The sequence below is a fragment of the Falco naumanni genome, chromosome 4, assembly GCF_017639655.2.
Source record: "Falco naumanni isolate bFalNau1 chromosome 4, bFalNau1.pat, whole genome shotgun sequence".
Taxonomy (NCBI): domain Eukaryota; kingdom Metazoa; phylum Chordata; class Aves; order Falconiformes; family Falconidae; genus Falco; species Falco naumanni.
Genome location: NC_054057.1, coordinates 68352584 through 68377938, shown reverse-complemented (window position 1 = coordinate 68377938; position 25355 = coordinate 68352584). Strand labels below are relative to the sequence as shown.

The window sequence follows — 25355 nt, the reverse complement described above, 5'->3', positions numbered from 1 at the left end:
TGTGTTAATGTGACAGGGCTTCCGCTGCCCCTCGCTTGCCGCAGGGGTACGGTGGGCGGCCTGCCCGGGCACGCTGGGCCCTGAGACCCTGCAGGCTCGAGGGCCAACACGGCCCTGCGCCCCCCGGCCTAGCCCCGAGCCCCTGCCACAGCAGGGCCCGGTCCGCCCCCGCACCCCCCTCAGCAGGCCCAGCCGGTCGGGTGGGTCCCGTTCCTCGGCCTTTCGGGGAGGCTCTGCCGCAGAGAGGGCCCAGGAACCGGACGCAGGTAGCGGGGGAGCTCCCGGGCGTATAGCGGGCCTCGGTTCTCATCACGACCCACCTGGGTCCCTCACCGCCTGCAGCGCCGCTCCCCAACTGGCTCCTCCCGCCTGACAAAGAGCCGCGGGCTCACCGCGCTGGCACCACTCGGCCACCGTACGCAGGGGGCGGGAACGGCCCCGCCCTCCACCGCCCAGCCCTCCCAGTGCGCATGCGCCAGTGCAAATAGTCGCGCTAACACCCCTCACCCCAAAAAACGCGGCGCGAAAAAGATCCCGCCGCATCCAACTGCGCATGCGGCCGCGCCTCCCGCGCAGGCGCACTACGCCGCACGCTCCCGGGCCCGGCCCTGCGCGGTAGCGGGTGCCCCGCGGCCCCGCCGACGGCGCGGGAAGCAGCGAGCCGCTCCTGTTCTGCTTACCGCGCCGTCCGACTGGGGCCCGCGCCCTCCCCGTGAGTACCGAGCCGTCACGGCAGCGCTGCCCCGACACTGCCCGCCTCTAGGGGCTGGGGAGGCCGCGCGTGCGTGGCGGCAGCCCCCGCGGTGCGCAGGCGCGGCGCTGGGGGGCGGGGTGAGCCGCGTCCCGCGGGGGCTGCTGGGAGATTCCCGTGTGGCGGGGAGGCTGCGGGACCGGGGCGGGGGGCGCCGCCTCGGTGAGGGCAGGGCCGGCTCCCGGCGGGGGCGGGCCGCGGGGCGGGCCGGGGGCGTCGCCTCCTGCCGGTGGGTGCCTGCGGCTGTGGCAGCGGGGGGCGGCGGTTTGCCGGGGGGCGGCCGGTGAGGGGCGGGGGGCGCCAGCGGGCGCGGCTGCCCCTCACGCTGCCGCTCGCCTCAGGCCGGGCCGCCGGGCGCGGGACAGGGGGGAGCTGACCGCCGCCTCGCGCTCACGGCGATCCGCCCGGGCCGAGCCCCTGTGGGGCTCCGGGGCCGGGAAGGTGTCGGCAGCGGGGGGCCGCTCCCCGGCGGCCGTGCTCCGGGCAGGGACCGCATTGTGCTGTTGTGCTACAGGATGAAAATGGCCTCCCGGCGGATCACACGGGAGACGTTCGATGCTGTGGTGCAGGACAAAGTGAAGAGGTACCGCATGGACCGCAGCGATGCTATAGAGGACACCATCCATCATTTCAAAGGTAAGGAAACCCGGGCGCGGTGTGCCGCGGGTTAAACTAGCCCTTCTGGTGACAGCTCTGTCACATTCCGTGCCTTCCATTTCCCGGGGTTTGCCACAAACGTGGACTTGTGCCGGTGTTTTTCCACGTCCATTTTTATTGAAGAGTCTAATAGCTTGGTATGACTGATGCTGTTCCAATGTGGAATGCAAATTCCAGGCAAAAAAACCAAATTTCAGACAAAGGAATTTTGTTGAGGCTGTGTTGGGGAGTGGGTCCCATTTCAGGGAGCTCTCCAGAGGCACCGCTGCAGGGTGGAATTCTGTTGATACCTGATAAGTTAAATAAGTGTAGGAGTGCATCTGAAGGCTTTGTATTTTGTGTTAGTTTCGAAGGAAAAGCTGAAGGCAGGACTTTAATTTGGTGCACATATACAAAACATGATTGCAAATTCTTTTATCTTCTATATTGGGTATATAAAATGCCTAGAAAAATAACTTGGATTACATTCATAGGAAACTGAGAGTTTTAAAATGGGGTCTCTTCTGGTTTTTTAATGTTGTATAAGCTCCGGAGAAATCATTTATTTTAAGTACTTAATTTGTTCAACTATTCTGTACTTCCTGAATTTGACAACTGGAATTAGGGAATAGGGAATCTTGGATACTTGGCAGGCAGTTCTGGTATCTCTGACTTTAACATTGTCTTAGATAATTGTGTATGAGTTTGCAGAAAATACAGTCTTCTGTTCAACTGTGGAATTCCACCGTTCAGTGTGGAAACAGAAAGTGCATGCTTTCCATATTTTTGCATCCAAGAAATCTGAATGGAAGCATTACTTGCACAGCATTAGCGTCTTCCTAGACTGAGAAGGTTGTGAGCAAGTATAAAATGGGGTTTATAGTGGAACTGGTGTTTCAGCTTTAGTGAGTTAGTTTTAATAAATTTTTTTGTAACGTCTTTTTAGGCATTGCTAATAATTTGTTGCTTTTTACTTATTATGAATTATTCAATGTATGTAAGAAAGCAAATGGGAATATCCTAAAATTAGAGATGTGTACTGTTCTTCAGAAGTTTTGATATGTTGACTCCTGTAGGTGTTTAAATGTGTTTATTAAAAATTTTTTTAATACCGCTTGCAATCCCTCGGTGTATTTATGTTTTTATCATTGCAGCTCATTCAAGGCCAATCCCAAGACCAAGATATGAAGACAGTTTTCATGATGATGGAAGATACACTCATGACAACGCCCAGCACCATCCACATGATGACTGGACTGAAGACCCTAGAGATGACTATCCAGGACCTTCTTATAGATCTACTAGTCCTCTCATAAGGAAAGATAACTACTACCATGAACAGTACGGCCGCCCAGCGTCTCGTGACCGGGAATTTGGTCGTCCAGCATCTCGTGACCGGGAGTATGGGCATCCAGCTTCTCATGATCGGGAGTATGGGCGTCCTGCTTCACATGATCGAGAGTATGGGCGCCCAGCATCTCGCGATAGGGAGTATGGGCGCCCAGCCTCCCATGATCGGGAATACGGACGCCCAGCTTCCCATGACCGGGAGTATGGGGGCCTGGCTTCTCATGACCAGGACTATGGCCCTCCTGACTCTTGGGAATCCACTGGACCACATGAAACTGATTTTAGTTCTTCAGATATTTTAGGTGATTTTAGATCACCGGGACTCATGGAAGATGAGTATGGCAACATGGAAAATCAGGAGTATGATGTAGACTTTGGAATTCAAGCTGACAGTGAGTTCCGGCCCCCAATACGGAGGGGCAGCATTGGCAGGGGAAGAGCTCTGCGAGGAAAGCGTATTACAAGGGGTGCCATTAAAACTAAAGTATTCAAAGGAGAGATCAAAACTCCCCTAAAGAAATGGAACACTAAAAAACTGCAACCGAGCCTTGATCAGAAGCCAGCGATGCAACCTGATCAAATGCCAGAAGCTGCTGAACGACCAAACCAGAGGCCAGTGACTGTCCAGCGCCCTAATCAAAAGTTGCCTCCGCGACCTAATCAGAGGCCAACTATAACAACCCAGAGACCTATCCTCAGGCTCCCAAAGCCCGCGCATGTTTTCAGAAATCTCAGTTTTGACCTTGTGGATAAATCAGACATTTTTTCAACATTTGGAATAGAAATTATAAAATGGGCTGGGTTTCATGCGATAAAAAACGATGCAGAATTTTCCCGGCTCTTCGGAGCTCTCTTCGAGCTAGAGACAGAAACGTGTGCAAAAATGCTTGCTTCGTTCAAATGCTCCTTAAAGCCAGAACACAGAGATTATTGTTTCTTTACTATCAAGAGTTTACAACATGCTGCTCTGAAAACTCCCAAAGTGGACAATGAGTTTTTAAATATGCTATTGGACAAAGGTGCTGTGAAAACAAAGAACTGCTTCTTTGAAATAATAAAACCTTTTGATAAATACATAATGAGGCTACAGGACCGCCTCCTGAAAGGTGTTACACCGCTGCTTATGGCCTGCAATGCGTATGAGTTGAGCATTAAGACAAGTGGGTTTGGTAATCCAAGAGAAATGGCAAGTGCTTTTGAGACCACCGTTTCTCTGTGTCGTAAGTCCTTAGCTCTTCTGGGTCAGACCTTTGCTCTAGCATCTGTTTTCAGGCAAGAGAAAATACTTGAAGCTGTAGGGCTCCAGGAAATGGCTCCAGCACCAACACTGTTCCCAAACTTTGATGATTCAACTTTGTTTGGAAGAGAGTACATTGAAAACTTGAAGGCTTGGTTGGAGAAGAGTGGATATCCAATTCAGATGAAAAAAACTGAGCCAGAGTCCACAGCACAGCTTAAAAAACCCTCTCCTGACACAAAAGTTAAAAGTGAGTGAACTTGTAAGGCACTTTGCAGTATATACTTTAATTGTTGCTAGTGTTTTGTCTTCATTTTTATGGTTTCATTAGGTCAGGAATTCCTAACTCTGGGAATTCCATGTAAACCCCTAGCAGTGCTGAGGCAGGTAGTAAATATATCTGTTGTAGCAATCGCTTTCAGTTTTGTGGATGAAAGCATGTCTCCTTCCTCCCCTCTCCTGCACGTGCTTATACTTTAAAACTAGGATTTTCACCTTGTGCCCTTGGCTGCGTCAGCTGCCCTACCTTCTGGCTTCACAACTTCGAGGTAGGGAGGCCAGCACCACAGCTGTAACTGGCTACATCACACACAGAGTAAGTATTTGCATATAAGCAAAGTTGGAGATGTTACCATTACCACTTATATCAGATTGCAGGCATATTTCTTTCAAGTTGTTTATATACTACCATCCATAGGAATACTGTCTCCTCCACTGTATTAGGCCATCTAGTTCACCCTCTAAAGCATTCTTACTCATTACTGTACTGCTCAGGTGTTTCCTGCTTGAACCTCAGATACTTTTGCAGGGCGGTCTTGCAGCACTGACACTGAACAGCTAATAATTTGGAACTCGCCCCTTCAGAACAGTGTTCAAGTAGACTTATTTTGCACAAAATCCTTTTGGTGCAATAAGGAATTGCCTTTTAAAGGATGGCTTAAGTTGCCCAGGATGGCAAAGTTTTTTAAACCATGATGCTTCTCGTTATAAACTGTTCTGGAATGTAAGCTGAGTTGAGAAAACAGAGTTTCTGAAGTTTCCTTAATTTATTGTAGTATTAAGTGCAGCCTATTTTGTATTAATATGTTGAAAAATTGCAAATGTCAGTGTGTCAAAGAATAAAAAAGGCAACATACTGATACTCTGTTGATGAGGATAATACAATGACTGCTTTTTGTTTCTTCCTACAGCCCCACAGCGAGCTGATCGAAAAGTTGTAGAGACAATTGAACAGCTAGTGAATAGCATTGTTTCAGGAACCTTGTCTGCCAAAGAGAGAAATGCTCAAAAGAACTGTCCTGAATATTGGTAGGTGTGTTTGAACGGTATGTTGTAACACTACTCTCTGATGAAGTTATTTGGAATAGGTTTAATTAAATTCGGTATTTCATTCAATGGGTGTAAGAGCAAAGCCTACTGTATATTTAATCATACTTTATGAAAACGTTTCCTAAGCTAATTATACTTCCTGATATCCCTGGAAATAGTCCTGTTGCTTCTCTTTTGTCTAATAGGTCGCATTCCTTTTGATCTGTCAATAATGACTCTATGTCAATCCAAATACAAGACCTTAAAAGCAATTTGCATTTACGAGATGAAAATAGTAAGCACATGTAGTTGATATAAACATACAGTAAGTTAACAGATTTAGGGAACTTGCGTTCTAGGAATAATGTTGGAAAAGGAAAGCTGAGACACTTCCAAACATAATGATCTTTTAATATGACAGTATGTCCTCACATGTGAATTGCAGCGTAGCTTATTAATTACTAGACAAATGATTTATGTCAAAACCCTCCATCATTTATTTGCTTGGCGTACTTTACTTACTGCTTTAGAAGTGGAGATGGCTGTTATTCTGAGAAGAATGTGTGCAGGCTAACATTAATGTAGCAACTTATGTATACCCCTGGAAAAAAGGATCGATTGCTACCGAGTTTCTGATCTGAGAATTTGAGATTAGTTGGTGCTTTCAGCTTAGGCTTTCATTTTATTTATATGGTTTTATTTAGGTTCTTGTCTGATGAAGATAGTCTAGAATACAAGTATTACAGACTGAAGTTATCAGAGATGCAAAGGCGGACATCATCTGGAAAGGAAGCGGGTGGTGAGGGCAGAACACTAGAAGAATCTGCAACAGAATCAGTCAGGGCCATGTTGTATGCCAGGAAAGTCGCAAGTATTAAGAGAAGGCTATTTAAAAGAAAAAGGCTTGGAATTCTCACACAGCATGGTATTCGAGGAAGGAGGGTGAGGAGAGCAACCATAGGGACACAGACTGTGCTTTCAGCTGGTACAGCGCTGAAGCACCAAGACAAGCATCTTCAAGGTTCAGTCCAGTCAAAGCCTTCTGTATCGGAAACCAGCCTGTCTGAGAAGAACTCTTCCCTCGATACAGCCTCATCCTCACAATGTGCTACCAGTTCAGAGGTCTCTCTGCCAGCAGAAGAAAGGGCAGATTCCGAGGATTTATTAGCACCGCCTGAACTTTTCCCACCATTGTCCTCTCAGTTTCCTGACGGTAAGTGAAGATTCATCATTAGATTTTTCAATTGCAAATTACATGAGAAAAGAACTGTATAGAATGTTCTGCTGGAAATTTTTAAAATCATTTATTTTGCTAAAGAAGATAGTTCTTAGCTGTATTGACCTTCCAGCAATGCAGATTTTGTATGAAGCTGTAGATGACGAGCATTCTGTTTCTTGCAGTGGATGCTAAAACAATGGAAACTGCTGAGAAGCTTGCCAAGTTTGTTGCTCAGGTAGGACCAGAAATTGAGCAGTTCAGCATAGACAACAGTGCAGATAACCCAGACCTTTGGTGAGTAACCCACACATTTATCTCTGTACATGGGCCGATAAGAAAAATCAAAATACATCTAAACAGTTACTAAGGAGGTATTTCCTTTTATTGTTTGTTGAGATGTATGCTTTTATTCAATGTGTTTAGGAACAGAGGATTTTGAGCAATACTGCCTGTTGTCCTGCTCAGCACCTCCATTAATGGTGAATATCTGAAATACCCAAGAAAGAAAGACACTTCTCCCAAATGCGTACATGCACTGATATATGTGGTGGTGATATACGTGGTGGTTTTTTGTTTTTTTCATATCCTAAGTAATCAGCTTGCATCTTGAAACAGTGTTCTGCCAAACTATTTGCAATCTTGTTGGTTTTTTAAGTGCTCCAGTGTAAATTAGCAGGTTTTTCTCTTTTAGTCATACTATGCCAACAAAAATGGAGCTCTGTTCTCTCTTCTGTCTCTCAGAATCAATACACCTATTTCCACATAAACTGCATGACTCAAATTTGGAAGACCCGAAATTCTCTTCTGGGGTCTGCTGTTTGCTTCTGGGTCATCCAGAGCTAGGTTCTTTGTTTCTCCATCTATATAATGAAGATAATTGTACTGAATCCTTTATCAGGACTTCTCAAACTGTGTTGTAAAAAGCAGTCTGTAAGAATTGAGAATGATTGGTGTTCCTAGTACATGTTGTCAGGAAATCCTGCAGTTTTACAAAAACACCTGGAATGGCCATTCTAAAATTAATAAAGATATTTATTTCTAATCTAGCTAAAAAAAAAAAAAATTCTGATGTTACTTTCACTGTAATTTTTGCTCAGGTTTCTACAGGATCGTAACAGTTCTGCTTTCAAATTTTACCGAATGAAAGTCTATGAGTTATGTCCATCTATTAACTTCAGTGCTGTGTCAGAAGCAACTGATACTGGGGAAAGTGCTAAACCTGAAGAGAGAAATTTGGATATTTCAGAAGAGGAAGAGGATGAAGAAGAAGAGGAGGAAGAAGATAATGAGGAGGAAGCTGAGTTTGAGGAGGATATCTCCCAGCCTTTGGAAGAAATGGAAATGGAGCAAGCAGAGGAGGGAGAAGAGGATGACATGTCAGCAGGTAGAAGTGTGGAAAACCTAGCTGAAGAAATGATTTCCAAAACAGGAGAGGAAATTTCAACAGGTGAAATGCAGCTAGCCACCTCATCTGATGGTGGTATACCAAATCTGTCGACACAGGCATCAACTCCTGCTCCTGGTGCCCTATTTCCTCGCAAACGAATCAGCAGCAAGTCTCTGAAAGTTGGTATGATTCCTGCATCTAAAAGGATTTGCCTCATAGAAGAACCAAAAGGTGAGTGTTACTTCAAAGATATTTTGTAGGTGTCAGTAAGTACAGAATTCCTGATTTTTATGTACTTTGTTACTGACTTACTGACTAAAAGAATTAAAATTTTTAATATAAAAATGAACAAAATATTCTCTTTAAGGGTTCATTCAACTGACAAAGGAGAATCTGAGTAAATTGTGTAACGGTCTTTGCACTGCAGCGCAATAGCAAAGTTTGCATAAACATCATTCCTGAACTATTTTCTTGCATCAAACATCATTCCTCAGATATTCTCTAAGTATATGTGAATGTTACCCTCTCTGCTGCTTAAAAAACTCATGGTAGTAGTTGTTGCGGGGTTTATTTTATCATTGTATGGAAGGTTTAACAGACTTAAGTATAGCACTGAATATATTTGGAGTGTTTGACTAAATATATTTAGACTTTGGATTGGCCTGTCAGTATGACTACAGCAGCAGTAGGTCATGATGTTCTAACAATTGAGAGATAAGTAGCTTAAAACTGATTATATGTGCTCTGCAGCTACTTTAACAAATGTCTTTTCTCTGCATAATGATTTTTATTGGTGAAGGTTGTAATTTGTGATATACAATATCACAAAAAAATGATATACAATAACCTCATTTAAGTCCAGTCGGAATTTTGTATCAGAGTGTTACAGAAGCTCAGGGAAATGAAAAATCTGAAGTCCTTACACTATACCACCCATCAGTGTGTTGCTGGTATGATATGTCCAAAACTAAACACATGCATGTAGTAATTACCTTTTCTGTGGTGGAGGGGGAAAAAAAAGTCTTACCATTTGTTTTTTTTATTTTTTTTTATTTTATTTTATTCTGATCTTTTCTTGTTGCTTCTGATTTTAGGCCAAGGCATTGAGTTGAAAGTCCCACTTGAGATGTGCTTTTGGAGTTCTGTATTAAAATTGTTTTTCTTTACAGCTGAATTTTGTCTTTGATTTGACTTGCAGTGCATGAACCTGTCAGAATTGCTTATGATAGGCCTCGTGGTTGCCCAGTTACAAAGAAGAAGAAGGTAAATAACTCTTCTGGTTTGCTATTGCATTCTGAGAATCAGCTGTCTTTACAAGAGACAGCCTCTGAAAATGTGTCATTGTCATAAAATCCAATTAAGACCTGAAGAGTCTGATCCTGAAAAAGACTGGGCTAAATCTGAGGAGAGCTGTGGCTCCTGTTGTCTTTTAACTACCTGTGTCAAAATTAAACATTTTGTGATTGGAGCACTGTTGAAAAGTTGTGTGTTAATCTTGTATTCTATTTTAAAATAATAATAAAGAAATCAGTGTCTGGAAAATATGTTGTAATTGTCCAAAATTACTACGATGTTACTTGACTGCTTCTGTATTTATAATAGGGATTCAGTCATCAGATCATTCAATATTTGTTATTAAAAACCATAACTGCCTTATAAAATATGAAGGTGTAGTTTTTGCTATTGTGATAATGTAGTTAAACAGTTTTAGAACCTGAAATACATACTTTTTTAAAAAAAAACCCTGACAAGTCAGGTATTTAGTCTTTGATAGACTTTTTCTGTGTTGCTAATGAAGTGCTGCTTAGAAGATATTTCTGTGTATCCAGAAATTCAAACACACTTAGCTGGGGGGTGGTGCGTGGGGTTGAGTGATTTTTAATACATGATCTCCCTGTATAACAAAAAACCCCTTTGTTTTCCTGTTTTTTCCTCACCATAGAAACCAAAAGATTTAGAATTTTCACACAAGAAACTGACAAACAGGAATGTGGGTTTCCAGATGCTTCAGAAGATGGGCTGGCAAGAAGGACATGGCCTTGGTACACGAGGAAAAGGAATCAGAGAGCCTGTAAAAGTGTATGTAATGGGAACACACTACAGAAATTTGACAGCTGTGGCAAAGGCTGGGATTCTAATAGTCACTGTGTTTATCTGACCCACCTAGATGTGGCCAGTTCCGTGTTTTGTTTCCGTCTTGACGTTGGTCTCTGGCCTCAGCAAAATTGAGCGTGGAGACTTCACGCATTTTTCTGGCCAAGCTGGGCAGTCTGCTGTGGAAGGTGGCTGTTTCTTGCCATCCAGTTTGACATCACTGAAGGCTGCAGCATGAATGGTGTAGATATAAATATATATAAAGATATATGGGTGCCCCTGTTCTTCAGGAGGTGGTTTTTGTTGTTTGGTGTATTTAGGTTTAAAAAAACCTAACACATAGTATTATCCTGGGAATCTCCTTGCTACCACACCAGGTACATATTATATAAATAGACTTTGAGAACGCCGTACACAGTATCCTAGGTTTAGGCAACAAATTTATTTTCACTCTTAATTATGTGATTCATTCCATTGCATACTGAAAGAGGTAAGTGCATCTGCCAGAAGGTAAGTGTGTTTTTTCCTTTAAAATATAGTTTTGGTTTTGAAACTTCATTTTGTATTTTAAAGTTGCTGTATCCGGTGTCCACTGCTGCCAGCACAGAGACTGGATACTACCTCCTTTAACTCCCTCCCTCATAAGGAGGCAGAAACCATTTATTCGTCTCTGAACCCATATAACAAGCTTTCTAGTCCACACTTGTAGTCTGTGGTTTAACAGTCTTCTTTTTCCAGGGATTTCCTTGTTCTCTTCAAGTCTCGGACAGTACTGGTCATTTTAGTTGGTGGGATACTTCTGGTTGTTTGCTTTCTTTTTTTGTTAGTGCTCCCTGTGATCCGGTGGCCATCACTGTATTTTCTATATTTCCTTCTTCAGCAGCAAATGGATGAGAAAGCAACTTACCTCACCTGTAGCTCTCTTGCATTAGAATCTTGGTTCTTAACCCCAAAACTTACTGAGACCAAATATATGAGTAATTTTTTGGTTTCTGTAGCTCCTGGCACAACTTTTGCTGCACAGCTGATCATGAGCTATTTAATTATATCTGATCTGACACTTGGCCTGCCACATTCTATAGTTTCTGGCCAAATAACTGCGTTTTTAATATGTGGTAATATAGTTTTTTCAGCTTGAGTCCATTGCTGTGTCACTTTTGTAAAGACACCTGCAAAGAGTAGTGAAGAACTGCTTTCTGTACCTCTTACAAAAACTTGTTGACCTTTTCTGTAACGTAGAGAGAACTCCATTATTATTTTCACAGTGTGCACTTCTTTACTTTCCCATCAAAGGTGTTCTTTGGACAATACTTTGCAACAATCTCAGGATGAAACCAGTGCAATTTAACATTTTGCTTTCTCTTGTTAGTTGCTTTGATACTGCAGGGTGTTTTTTTTTAGTAATCTGTAGCCTCTACTCTTTCCTCCCCTTTTGAAAACTACCAACTCTTCTATTGATGACTTGTTTAAAAGTCCACATGCTGTCTAATCTCATTCTCTGAGCAAAAGGGGATGGATTAATAATTGGAGACACTCCAGTTCCAGTGTAGAGCATACCTTGATCATTATCTAACACTGATGGTGAAAACTGATGTATTCAGGCACATCAGTTGTTACACAAAGAAACTTGAGACCCTTTTTTGTTAGGAAAGCTTAAAACTTGTCTTTGGCGTGAGAGCAAGTCATATTTGCAGGTTTGAGATTTTTATTTATGTTACTGTAAAAAATACGTGAATTGCATGGTGACAACTCTGGAAATGATGGGTCCAGAAATTTTAAATGGAGATTCATGTTAGTCTTCTGAGCTGTTCTCTGTCTTGAGAACTAATTTGTCACAGCTATGAGTCTGACCAATTTTACCGTTCAAAAAGTGCTTAAAAAACCCAAAAAACCTAGCCCACACTCAAAGGCAGAACGTTGTATGGGACAGACCCTCCTCTGAGTAATCTCATGTCTTTGATTGGGTTTTTTATTCTGAAAGTAATCTAGAAGAGAAACTATGGTGTAAATAGAAAAAACATACTGTTGTGTAACGAAAACAGCAAGTGAAGAGAGTCTGCTTCAAACAGGTCATACTATAAAAGATGGAAAAAAGCAAAGGTTTGGGAGGTCTTTGGAAAACAGCACCATTTCTGCTGTGGACTGTAAAGTTGAATTTGCTTTTTAGAGTCTGTGAATGCTACTTCAGAATTGCACAACAAGCTACTTGGCTTAAGTGGACCTATCATTACAGAAATTGGATAAGAATAATTTTTCTTTGTTGTACTCTAGGTCCTCAAATTTCACCCTGATAGCATAGCAATCCCAATTTCAGTATGTGGTGCAATCTAAAAAAATTTTGTACTTCATGTAATGAAATCTTTAATAGATAATACTAACGTAACTGACCTGGAGGATAAAACTGGCACAGAGGATCATTCCTGTGGCAGAAGTTTCATTAATCTTAGCTTTGTAGTGTCTATGTTCTATGCACATAGCCTGGAGAAAGAGATGGTTTTTAATTATTTATGTCTCTGCATTCTTGTGGGTCATCCTCTCCATCTACTTCCAGGCCAGAAAGTTGTTTTGATATTGTTGAGGCCTGTCTGCTTCTATTGGCTTGTTTGGATGAAGACATGAGTTAATGACTCATTTTTCTTGGAGGAGCAGAAGCTCCAGGTTTTGTCTATAGTGTGTGTCCTACAGACTTCAGCTTGCTTTGGGTGCTAGAAGTTTTAATCAAGCAGCATTGTGTTCCCTTGGTAAAAAATTTATCTTTTATCCAGAGTTACATGGTGTTTCCTACTCATTCCTTGAAGTTTCTGGCTTCTATAATTTTTGAAATTTAAGAAATGAGGCAGTTTTTGCCATCTTTTGACAGAGGATCCTATCTGCCATGAATGAAGTGGTTAAAGTTCATGTAAGAATTTTATCTGTCAGATGACTGTATCTTCACTGCTCCCTTAATATCACAGGAGCATTTTCTTCTGGTGGGTATTTGCATGTGTAATGGGAGGTGGGAATTGTTTTATGGTTGATCTGGTATGCCAGATACCAAGCCTTTGCTCCCCTTCTCCCCCAAAAGCAGCAGAATTCCTTTCCACTTGAATTGTGTCTATGTTGGAAGCTATTGTTTAGATCTCTTCTGCACATTGTCAAATGTAACAGAAACAGAGTGTTCTAACTATTCATTTTACTCCCTAGGGGTGCTACCTCTGCAGGGGAGGGCTTGGGTGTTGCAGGGGAAGAAAATAAAGAAGATGCATTTGATGTTTTCCGTCAAAGAATGATACAAATGTACAGGCAGAAAAGAGCAAGTAAATAGGTATGTGCAATGGACACGTCTGGTTTATGAATTCCTGCAAACATTAAAATACCAGGGCTTTTTAAGTCTTCCTTTACCAAGAAAATAGTACTGTTTCCATGAGTATATCTGGCTTCTTAACATTTCATGAAAATCCAGACCTACGTTGAACTGCTCTGAACTGCTGAATTACCCCCAATCTTACTTTCTAGGTTTGACATAAGAGACTCGCTCGCTAGAAAGTGCACGGATATGCAAAGGCTGCTGTGTGAAAGATCTTCGGCAGAGTATGCCAGTATGAAGAACATTTTGTTCTATAGTAGTGGACTTGAATACTAATGTATTAAAACATTTTCCAAGATTAAAGTTAGTCTTGTATTTAATTGTGCAAGCTAACAACTTGGATGTCATCTTCTGAGGAAGAAACAACTGATTTTGTTCTCGGAAGTGCCTGTTTACCTCTCTTTTTGGCCAAGTTTGCCTGTTTTGTGATGAGATGGCTTACCCAAAAACGGAATAAGCAACATGAAAAATGTGACTAGCCTGGTTTGGCTCTGATCCTTTCTGAAACCAAGAATCTTCTCAAATTCAGATCTTCTTGCAAGGCAGTCCAGATTTTTATTATACTACATGTTGTCGATGGGCTGATCTTCTGATCTACTTCTGGAGTCTGCATAAAGCAGTTTCCTTTCCTCCACATGTCAATTTGACGAAGAGTCACTGCCTGCATGCTTATTTTGTATAGGATTCTAAACTTTTAAGTGTAGGATGAATAACTGAGTTCATCCAAGTCTGAGAACACTAAACTCTTCCTTGAAAACCTCGGCTGCTAAGGTTTTTCATTGTAATGAACAAGTAGTACATACTTTTCAGTGTACTTTTTGGTTTTACACAAATTTGCAGCTCTTCTCCAACAAATTCTTGAGTAATTTCTTTTCTTCTCAATGAAGTTCAAGCCATGACCAGGTGCAATTCACGTGTCTGCAGAAAATACTGAAGAAAACACTTGGAAGTCAGATATTCAGAAGTCATCTGGAAGTGGATCATCAGTTTTATAAGACCATCAGTTTAGAGAGTCATTTCTGTTTCTATTAAATACTTGCTTTGCAGAAGGTCTTTTATTGAAAAATCCCAAGAAACGAGACAAAAAGCTTGTACTTTTAAGGGACTATTCCAGAACTTAATGAAAGAGAAGACTGGATTCATCTACTGTACTTCAACAAAAAGCATTGCCTAACTGCTTGGTGAAGCAGCTCTGAAGACATGAAAGATTTAGTAGTGTTACCACAAATAAACATTCATCTTTTTCTGACTTGCACATTAATAAGGGATCTGTGATTGGATTACCGAAAGTGACAGAATTTAATATCACACTTTTTAGTGTACTCATTCTCCATCGTTATCTTTCTAAAACTAGTCAAAAGTCTTCACTTGAATGTTACAGTACCAAAACCTACTTCACTGAAGTTCTTTTTAAAGAGCTGATCTTGAGCTGACGCATGTTCTGCTTACTAGCAGTGAGTGCTGTCTTGCTGATGTTTCCATCCTGCACCATGCTTCTTTGTAGAGCAAAGAGCTTGTAGTACACCACTAATAGCACCCCACAGTAATGTGGCAGCATCTCAAGTTCCTAACTGACAATTATGCAAGAAAGTGTGTTCTTCAGTTATCAACTTGCCTGTGCCTGCTGTTTAAAGAACAAAATTATATTCTTTCTCCCTTAAAACCCCTGCTGGTTGAAAGGGAGTGTCTTCATTTTCATTCTATAGCAACAAACTTTTCCTTGCTTGTAACGATCAGTTTTAGTTTATGAATGCAATTTTTTTTCTTTACTGTATGGGTCTTTGAAACTGTAAGAAACAAAATCATGTCGTGGTGTAATTTTCTGATCACTTTTTTGTGATTTTGTGTTTTACTTGCCTTGAAGCACATAATCACCAAATAAAACCACGATGGCAGGTATAGAAAATTACACCAGTAGTTCTGTTTTTCCATAAACATCACATGTGTCTTCACCTTTACATTACAAGAAGTTGAAGCATGAAGGCTATAGACAAACAAGTTTATCTGGTTGTCAGACTTGATTAAGGACATCTGATAGCCCAGACATTTCTCATAGGCTTTACTTGGAGATGCTTAAAATCCTTAAACATTTTGGACCACAGGCTACTTGAAAGATCATCAATTACAGTGCGTGGCAGTGTATGCTTACCTGTTAAGTTCCTATTTGAGTGTATTCTTCGCTGCCCCTCTTTCTTTCCTGTGCCTAATTAGCAGTTACACAGTGTGAAACCTCAAGCCTTTTGAAAAGGAGATCTATCAATCCCAGTCTGTTTTAGAATGGCACTCTGGAACCAATACTGTTGGCCTCTGATATATTTCTCAGACCCACTCAAAAGGGTGTAGCTTTTCTTTTAGTTTCAGTGATGAAGCTGCTGTTCACCATTTTTATTTCCCTGCAAACTTCTAGTTCACCTCTTCTTTCACATTTACATTTTGCAAGGATTCTTGATCATATGATACGCTATTTGCAGAAAGGCACAAGGCAAAGTGGAGTTTCACACTAGGTTGAAATCCACTCTCTCGGACCCAGATCAGCATTCTGTGCTGCTCTGATTTAACCGGTGTTTTTTGGGCCTAGTACCATTCGGGGTGCATTTGCTAAACACCTGCTCGCCCGATCTGGGAGAATTGTTGGTACCCAGATTGGAAAATGGTACCGTCCTTCCTGAGTGCAATTCAATTTAGAGTATAATGCTGTCTTGAGAATAAAGGTGAACATTGGGAAAATCTTAATCTGCTACCCTGGATGACTGTAGTATGGTCTGTCTTTCTTGTGCCAAACTTTAATTTTGGACAAGATATCAGCAGAGCAGTACTGGTGCTGAGATTCCAGTGTTGCTCTCAAGTGGGTAACTGTTTGCCACTTTATCTTGTTTTACCAAGAGATGACCTTACACTCCTTTTGCAAAAGGAATTTCCTTTTATTTTGACCTGCTTTTGCAGGCAGCTCTGATTTGAAAATTTTAAATACTTGTACATGTGAAACATTTGTTATGCAGATACATTGCCTTGTTTAAAGTTTACTAGCTTCTTTTCTGTTATTTTAGTTCCAGGCTCTCTTCCATGAAGACTGCAAGCTTCAGTGAACATTTTAACTAACTTCAGTGGTGTGTCTACTGTCTTTTGGTTGTTTTTTGCCATTAATCTTGTAGAGCAATTTGCTAGTTTCTGTTCCGTGCAAATTGGCAGTAGTGCTAAGCTAGTAACAATAAGATGTTTATGTTATTGGATAACTGACATTTCTTTTTAGTGTAAGTAAACATGTTAGCATTGTTAATCTTTTAATATCTGCAATAAATGTAGAACTAAACAATTTCTGGTTTAAATGTTTTGCTTGTGAAATTGGCCATTTGTAAGAGATATGCATCATTATGGCACTAACAAGTGGAATTGAGATTACGCAGTGTTATATTAGTGTAAAGCAGGATTTTATAGTGTGTGAGGGAAGGAAGGTCCCTCTGTTTCTGTGCTGCTAAATGTCTCTGTTGAGAATACCCACTAAATCATTTCTTAGTTACTTCTTCATGTGGCTTCTAGTGCATTAAATCCATACACGACAGTGTTACTTTCCACATGAACGTCAAAACCGTTGTGCCCCAGTCAGAAAGCAAGAATTTTACCCTTTATTCCCGTATCCCAGGAATTAGTTGTCTCTGATTTTCTTGGTGTACTGACTAGAACAGCAAAACTTTCTCTTTACATATGTGTGTGGTTTACTGTTGCCTTTAAATTCAAATTCCTTTTTTAGACAGGATATGAGGAGGGAAATTGCAACAAACTGAAATTTAACACTTGTGCAGCTGCCTTCCATCCAGAGGTAAAGTGAGAGTGTTTGTTTGTGAAAGATACCAGCCAGGTCTCCTGTCCCTTGCTTTTGACATTGACAGCTAGGAAAAGTTTTACAGAGGCAAGTCCAAGCCCTGGCTACACCTTTTTCCTCCTTTTCCTTCAAAAATTTACGATACTTAAGGACCTGGTTCTAGAAGAAAGGACATTTGCTCTCGTTGGAGAGAAATGAGGAGATCCCCATTTTGGGGGAGGTGCCCTAACAGAGTAAGAGAACTACAGTCAATAATATACTGTTTGGAGTAATTGTGTTGGACTAATAGAGATGTTTCCATTTTTTTTCCTTCAAAACTTTTCTTTGGTGTAATACCAATGACGTTTTTCCTATTTATTTTTTGGGTTTTTTAGAAGACACTATAGCATCCTTAGTGTGAACACTTAAATCTGTGCTGAGATGTTATTTCTCAAAGTCAATGTACAGTATTTTTTTCTATTGATACTCCATTCTGGTTTAAAGTTAATCCTGATGTATTGTGCCCAAAGAAAGTCTGGACTCAGAAATTCAAATATTGTTATTTTGGATTGTTTTCTATCCTATAGGCAGGTGTATTTTCTAATTAAAAACGAATTCCTGAAAGTCCTGTATGATCTTTAAGTCTGCATATCTCACGACTGAGTGGCCAATCACAACCAGACTGTAGATTTGAGCAATAATAAACACCTTAAATGAGAATATGCTCAAAAGAACAATAGGGTACTTCTGAAATAAATAGTTTTTGTGAACCTTGTTAAGTAGGTAACTTGCTGAATTTCAGCAAGTGTGGAAAATGTTTGCATTATCTGTGGGCAATAAAGTTACTGCTGTTTAAGAAAGTGGTAGCACACTGTGTTCTCTTCAGCTTTTTGTGCCTAATTCATGTCATTAGAAGGTTGTGCTAATTTCCTTGAAAATTATTTCCTAGGCAAGACTTTGCTTTGAAGGGGAAATCGTATTTCATATCCTGCCGCTAGGTAATAAAGCAATAGTAAAACAGTGAACACAAAGCAATAAAATCCAATTTTTAAAACAGCTGCCCCTTTGGCAGAGGTTCACTGTAGACTGTTTGATTCATGGGGTTAACAAAAGTTCTATCTTTGAACAGTTTACAAGACCTATTTCAGAAACCGGAACTATTACTGGATGAGAAATAAGAATTCTGAAAAACAGTCTAAAATGGGAGACCATTAAGAGGTCACACAACACAAAAATGTAAAGAGAATCTGTAACTTCTGGATTTATTTGATGCCTTACCAGTTACTGTGTGTTACCTACTGATGTCAGCAGGAGGAAGGTTAGTGGAGGGGAGTTCTGCAGAGTTCCCATTTGTTGCATACACCGAGCAGAAAAACCCTTCGTTTATTTTACTGTTCAATCCAGGTTGTTAAATTTAAGTCCCTAAGAGGATGCAGATCAGTTGTCACCCACATGCCTGTGTAATTTACATGCATTTCCCCTAAATCACAAAAAACATAAACAACAAAGATGGTCCATTGTTTAGGGGTGTCATTTGACACAAGAAAGCCAGCGTTCCTGACGAACACCGGCAGCAGCTTCCCTGTGCTGGTCCCGCCACTGTGACCTAGAGAGGAGACAAATGCTAGGACATGTAGCGGGTGAGGCGGCCTTTACCATGACATGAGAATGGGTTTGTGCCCATTTCCCCTCAGGTAGCAGGTGAGATGGGCTTTACTATGAAATGACAATTTTTGTACCCATTTGCCTTTAGGTAGTGGGTGTGACAGACGTTACTATAAAGCAGAATTTTTGTACCCATTTCCCCTCAGCAAGTGAGACTGGCTCTAACGTGAAACAAGAAATTTTATACCTATTTCCTCTCAGGTAGCGGGTGAGACGGGCTTTATTATGAAGGAGGAGAGTTTTTGTACTCACTTGCCTTCAAGTAGCAGGCAAGACTGGCTTTCCTACGAAACAAGAATTTTTGTACCCATTTCCCCTCAGGTAGCGGGTGTGGCAGACTACTATAAACGAGGAGAATGTGTTTGTGCCCATTTCCCCTCAGGTAGTGGGTAAGACGGGCTTTACTATGAAAGAGCAGAATTTTTGTACCCATTTCCCCTTAGTTAGCAGGTGAGACTGGTTTTACTATGAAACAATCTTTGTACCCATTTCCCCTCAGGTAACGGGTGTGACAGACTTTACTGTGAACTAAGGAGAATGTGTTTGTGCCCATTTCCCCTCAGCGGGTGAGACGGGCTTTACTATAAAGCAGAATTTTTGTAACCATTTCCCCTCAGCAGGTGAGACTGGCTTTACTGTGAAACAAGGATTTTTGTACCCATTTCCCCTCAGGTAGTGGGTGAGACGGGCTTTACTATAAACGAGAATTTTTGTACCCATTTGCCCTCAGGCAGCGGGCAAGACTGGCTTTCCTATGAAACAAGAATTTTTGTACCCATTTCCCCTCAGGTGTGACAGACTTTACTATAAACAAGGAGAATGTGTTTGTGCCCATTTCCCCTCAGGCAGTGGGTGAGATGGGCCTTACTATGAAGCGAGAATTTTTGTACCCATTTCCCCTCACGTAGCAAGTGTGACAGACTTTACTATGAAATGAGGAGAATTTTTGTACCCATTTCCCCTCAGGTAGCGAGTGAGACTGGCTTTACTGTGAAACAAGAAATTTTGTACCCATTTCCCCTCAGGTAGCGGGTGAGACGGGTTTTACTATGAAACAAGAATTTTTGTACCCATTTCCCCTCACGTAGCAAGTGTGACAGACTTTACTATGAAATGAGGAGAATTTTTGTACCCATTTCCCCTCAGGTAGCGGGTGAGACGGGCTTTACTATAAACGAGAATTTTTGTACCCATTTCCCCTCAGGTAGCGACTGAGATGGGCTTTACTATGAAAGAGGAGACATTTTGTACCCATTTCCTCTCAGTTAGCAGGTGAGACTGGCTTTCCTGTGAAACAAGAATTTTTGTACCCATTTCCCCTCAGGTAGCAGGTGTGACAAACTTTACTATGAAACAAGGAGAATGTGTTTGTGCCCATTTCCCCTCAGATCTCAACACAGCCCCTAGTCTGGGGAGATCGGTACCTGGGTTTCACAGCACCCATCTCTCCCACCAGTCTCCGGCACCGAATGGTCCTTCCCCCAGGGGTGTGCGTGGCTCCGCTTCTGGCATCCCCGGCAGGGGAAAGTCTGGGGCATTGCCCTCGGGACCAGAGTTGTCTTTGTCCCGCTGCCCCGGGGTGGAGGGACCAGAGTTGTCTTTGTCCCGCTGCCCCGGGGTGGCTCCACCGTATCTGCAGGGCCTTCGTGCCCTGGTGGGCAGCACCACGTGCTACCCTGGGGCTGAGGGAGGCGCCACCATTTTGAGGGTGTGTGGGCTGAGGGGAGTGGGGCTGGGGCAGCGCCACCATTTTGAGAGTGCTTGGGCTGAGGGGAGTGGGGCTGGTGGCCGGGCTGGGGCACGGCGGTGTTGGTTGGTGGGGTCCTGGGGGGGGGGGTGTGGGGGCTGCCCCCCGAGGGGTGAGGGGGCTCAGGGGAGTGATGCTGGGTTGGGATGCCGTTTCGGGAGCCTGGGGCCATGAGTGAGGGGCATGCCTCCTGTCCCTCAGGCCTGGGCTGCCTCTGTTCCACTGCACCACATGCGCAGTCCAAAGCACCTGTCAGGAGATGGGTTAAAGCAAAATGTGCAGTGGGAATCCAGGGTCAGAATTAAGATTTGTCCACTGAAATAAAGATGTGATGGGACAGAATAGCTGCAAACTCCTGGTGTCTGTTGTTGCCAGGGCCAGTGGTCCCAGATGCTGTGAACAGAGCTGGTCACAGAAGAGTATAAAACAAAACAGTCTGTTCTCAAATGTCATACATCCTAGGGTATAGGTGCTCTTGGCCAAGAAAGTGTCTTGGCACATGGGCAACATCTGTTTGTACAGACTCACACCCTGGGTTGCAGTACAGGGGCTAACAAGTTACTTAATAGTTTTCTGAAGTTTCCAACCTGATTTAGTAATTTAAAAGTATTCTAACCCAAACACTATTTTACTTGGCTTATGCAAATGCTTTCCTCAGCTGTGGGCTTTTCCCTACAGATGAAAGTGCAGAAAGAGCAGAGATTCCCTTCTTTATGAAAGCAGATTTGGAATCTGGCTTTGTGGTTTCTGTAATTGCAGATGACAACTACCTAGCTTTAATTTTGTTAAGTTTTCTAGCATTGGCTGGAGGGCATGCTCATTTAGATGGACTGCCAATATTCCAAGAGTAAGAGTAACTGATTCTAATTAACTTAATGGAAGTTCTTCTTTCCTAACATGGTTGATTTAATATGTATATATATTATTTTTATATAACATATATCTAAAACCTGGTGAATTACTGTAAATAAAGTGGGTTTAGCTATGGTGTTTCTTAAATACTTAAAATAGCTGACTGCTGCAAATGTTCCCAGTTGTTCTTACTGTTTGTGAAATAGTGCTTAGTGACCCTGCAGAAAATCTGAAACATCACTGCTTGCAAATGAGAATCGCAGACTTAGCAGAAAGCTTGTTTTGCTGGTAATAGCTTGGAATTGCCGTCATAGTGTCTTACTTCTAATTAGTATAAATATAGGTAATAGCTACAAAGTCTTGTAAAAGGGCATGGGTACAACTCTTACAAAAATACTACCGTGAATACCAAATATTACCTATCTTATCAAATATTACAATGAACTTAAACTGCTTTTAATTTTTAGGATGGCTGGAAGTGGTTAACTGAATGGAAAATGAAAGAGGTTTTGACAAGTTTCAGAAAACATTTGAAGACTACAGAAACTTAGTTTGGAGGGCCTTCACAGGATACTTTCAAGTACTGTAAAGAAATTGCTGCCAGTAGTTATTTAATGGCAAGGAATAAAATCTGGGAGGAATTTATTTCTAGTTGAATCTCTGAAAATGGGCAGCACTGAGGTTGTCCTTTATCTTGTTTTGCAATTAATAAAAGAGACAAAAGCATCTGTTGGGAACTCCTTCACAGAAAAACAGTAAAATACCAAAGTAAGTGAAAAATAGGAATTTTACAAGCAGAAACACAGCACAGTGTTGGGAGTTTATTTTTTATTAGGCACAGAAAGAATGCTATGGACTGTTTCACCTCAAATGTTGTGGATGCACTCATCCAAATGACAGTGAGGAATGCCTGAACAGTAATTGCTGTAGCTGGAGGTTCTGGTTTATAGGAAATAATAATAATAGCTTTGTTTAGTTTCCTGTAATAAATTGGGAGAAGAATACCTATGCATTTATTCAAATACTTATGTATTATTTAGAAAATGTTCTGAAAATGTGTACAAGCTTTTACCTTTGTTCTGTTACAATTTGTTTGCAATCTGGAATTTTTATTATGTAACACTGTGATTCTAGTGATAAATATTTTAAAAATAACTTATATTCTGTGTTTTGCAGCTGGAAGTATAAACACTTTTATGAAAGAATCATTATCCAATGTTTCCACTCTTCTTGTGAATAAAGAAACTAACACCTTATTTGTTGGAGGCAGAGATGCAGTATTTGCTCTTGACTTGAATAATATTTCTAGAGAAATAGCTAGGGTAAATTAAAATGTTTCTTTTTTTCCCCATACCTTCTTTAAAAAAATACTTTGCTTGTGGTTTTCTTAATTTGGACTTAATGTTCTGGTTTTAAATGTATAAAAGTATTACTATTTCAAGGCTTGAAACTTTATCACAGAATCTTCTTTTTTAGCAGAGCAGTACCTCTCTTCAGGTTATTTATTATGCCTTGCATGTTATGGAGATATGTAGAAACATGCTTATTTACCCCAGTAGGTTCAAAGTTAGGATTATTTAGGGACTTTTTTATACATAATTTGGGGGTGGGGGTGCAAAAAATTGTGATATACCACCTTACATGTATTTTTGGCTTTTAGGAATACTGGTTTGCTACACAGGAAAGACAACTGGAATGTGTTCATAGAGGAAAGGACAAGATTGGAACTTCTGTTTTCCCCTGTAAGTTATTTACTAAAATGAAAATGGCTACAGTATCAAGCTTCTTTTTAATAAACAAAGTAAAAGCAAGTTCATTTATGTCTGTTGGATTTGTTTGTTTGCTGCTGAGGTACCAGGAAATTTTCAGATGCAATCCACTACACTATGTAAATTTTACTTTTATTTTCTATTTTAGATAAAATGCCAGAACTACATACTCTTCCTCCATAAGATAAATGACTCTAACTTATATGTTTGTGGAACCAATGCATATCACCCAACTTGTGATCATATGGTAATTATGTCTGAATACAGATTTTACTGTATAAATTACGCTGCATGTTTTAATGGACCACATTTGTTTTTCGTACAGCTTGATCCAACTGAGCAAACATTATCATCTAAAACAGAATGTTTTTGGTTCCTGGGCCAAAGCCTTCAATTAAAAACTAACCAAAACCTGCTAAGCCAAGTTTTTAGAGTTATGTTTTCTCTAGTCGGATGGTGGGGCAATTAAAACTAATTAAATATAAAATTATATAATTACACACACAAAGCCCTGGATTCTTCCGGTCTTTAGAGCACTAAAGGAAATAGCTGACATTTCAAGGTGCAGAATTATTCTCCTGTTGCAAAAGAAGTATCTGCCATGGCCTGTTTGTCTAATATAATGTTCTGTGAAAATGAAAACACAACTCCAGTCTGATACCTTAGAAGTTTTAGGGTTAACTAGCTTTTTCTTAATGCTCTGATTAATGAAGAAGAACAAGACAAAGTGTATCAAAACTTTGCATGTCAAAAAATACCAGTGACAAAGTAGCTGTGAATAGGTAATTCTCATGTTTTATAAAAGCATCAGAATTACCAGGATGCAGCACAGTCAACACTGTGCAGCTTAACCTGCTGCCACCTACTTACCTGTCACTTTGTATCCACTGGAGTTTATGTGAGTTTTATTTCTGGTTACGGCAGATTGGGTTCAGTGTGTCCTAGGATAGGAATTTGTAGAATATGTATTCCTTTGGGTGTGGCAAAGAGCCTTATTCTTTGTATTCACTGGTAGAACTGAAATCACAACAGTATCCGATCCTAAAAGTCTGCCTAAATTTTCAGTCATCATTTTGAAAAGCATTATAAATGGAGGCAAAGAGGAAGAGTATTGTGTTTTTCAGTAAGCTGAGTTAAAGGGATTAATGGTCTGTGTCAGAAGCGTGGAGCCAAAGGGAGGAGAATCTTGTCAAAACGTTGATTACCGTGTAATACTTGGCCTCAGTTGTCTGTTTACAAGAAAGGTGGTCAAATGATCCTCATTCTCTTAATTTGCTTTGATTTATTTGAGAGAGGTTCTTGATTTTTAACAAAACCATACTTAATACCATCTTTTATGAGTGTCTTTGTTTTATTATCTTCTTAGTGAATCATGAAAACAGCAACAGAGAAGTATTTTTAGTGTTAGGGATCTTTTGGGTAATCCTGAAAAAGATAGCAGCAGTGTGCACTGTGGAGATTGGGTTATTTTACAGTATTCCTTATAAGAGCCAATAAAACTTGTTTTGTGGTTTGGGTTTGTTTTTTTTTCTTCTAAGTGGAAGATAAGACATATCAGCTCTTTCTGCATACAATATGGAAAATATTCAGGAAGTCTTCCCCAAAGGAAGCTACAAAGGACCAGTAACTCTGGAACATGCCCCTGTTAAGTGGATGGTGTACAGGGGAGAAGTGCCAGTTCCACGTCCTGGTGCTGTAAATATGAATTTACTTGTTATAATTAAAGGAGAACCTCTAGATTATCTTTTTTGGTAACAAATTATTAGGTCAATCAGCAAAGAGATATATGCATTCTCATGCCATCATACAAAGGTTCCTAGAAAAACTGCCTTGCTTACAGTTCTGCTCCTCCAGAGATGTGGGATTATTAGCTAGTTCATAAAGTGTGAGGAAAATAATGATTTTTATCTTTTGAAGATAAGTAGAAATCACAAAATGTTTAGAAGGAAATACACCTTTTTTATATAACTTAGTGAAACGTGAAAGCAGTTGTAATCATGTGCGTTTTGTTTTGTTCCTAGTGCATTGACAATTTTGCCCGGAGTATTGGGTATAATACTTCTGACTTGCCTGACGAAATTTTGCAGTTTGTTAGAGATCACCCTCTAATGGATAAATCTGTAAATCCAATTGGTGATAGACTGGTGCTACTGAAGAGAGGTTCAAACTATACCAGGATACACGGGCCTAGATAA

The 25355-nt window shown here is 41.1% G+C and overlaps 2 protein-coding genes across 11 annotated transcripts in view; one reads left to right on the top strand and one right to left on the bottom strand.

Moving 5' to 3' along the window:
• The window catches only part of ARMC6 (armadillo repeat containing 6), a 6507-nt gene extending 5727 nt beyond the window's left edge, over positions 1-780 (bottom strand). The window contains exon 1 of one of the 2 annotated variants that reach the window (XM_040589586.1): positions 681-780. The gene's annotated coding sequence lies outside the window, so the exon portion shown is untranslated. Of the gene's footprint in view, positions 1-320; positions 416-680 lie in introns of those variants that run through there. The other variant, XM_040589585.1, reaches the window with a different exon arrangement.
• Positions 608-25355, top strand: SUGP2 (SURP and G-patch domain containing 2). 9 transcript variants are annotated; one of them, XR_005827304.1, is made up of 12 exons: positions 608-712; positions 1266-1387; positions 2542-4224; positions 5165-5282; positions 5987-6495; positions 6684-6795; positions 7599-8119; positions 9087-9151; positions 9831-9967; positions 22568-22713; positions 23052-23133; positions 23309-23323. XR_005827304.1 is itself a non-coding variant. In XM_040589542.1 (12 exons), exons 2-12 carry the CDS (start codon positions 1267-1269, stop codon positions 25353-25355), a joined length of 3621 nt encoding a protein of 1206 aa, XP_040445476.1. In that variant the 5' UTR covers positions 608-712; position 1266. The 9 variants fall into 9 exon arrangements, 7 of the variants coding, with proteins under 7 accessions (XP_040445476.1, XP_040445478.1, XP_040445479.1 ...); XM_040589542.1 differs by lacking the exon at positions 22568-22713 and adding an exon at positions 25182-25355 and having other exon boundaries at positions 23309-23407; XM_040589549.1 differs by lacking the exons at positions 608-712; positions 22568-22713 and adding exons at positions 845-913; positions 25182-25355 and having other exon boundaries at positions 23309-23407.

Bases quoted from the DNA above. Each gene is read 5' to 3' on its own strand.
- SUGP2 (XM_040589542.1), top strand. From the start codon at position 1,267: ATGAAAATGGCCTCCCGGCGGATCACACGGGAGACGTTCGATGCTGTG. The intron at 6,496-6,683 runs GTAAGTGAAGAT...TGTTTCTTGCAG, and splicing joins GTCCTCTCAGTTTCCTGACG to TGGATGCTAAAACAATGGAA. The intron at 9,968-23,051 runs GTATGTAATGGG...TTTGGCTTTTAG, and splicing joins ATCAGAGAGCCTGTAAAAGT to GAATACTGGTTTGCTACACA.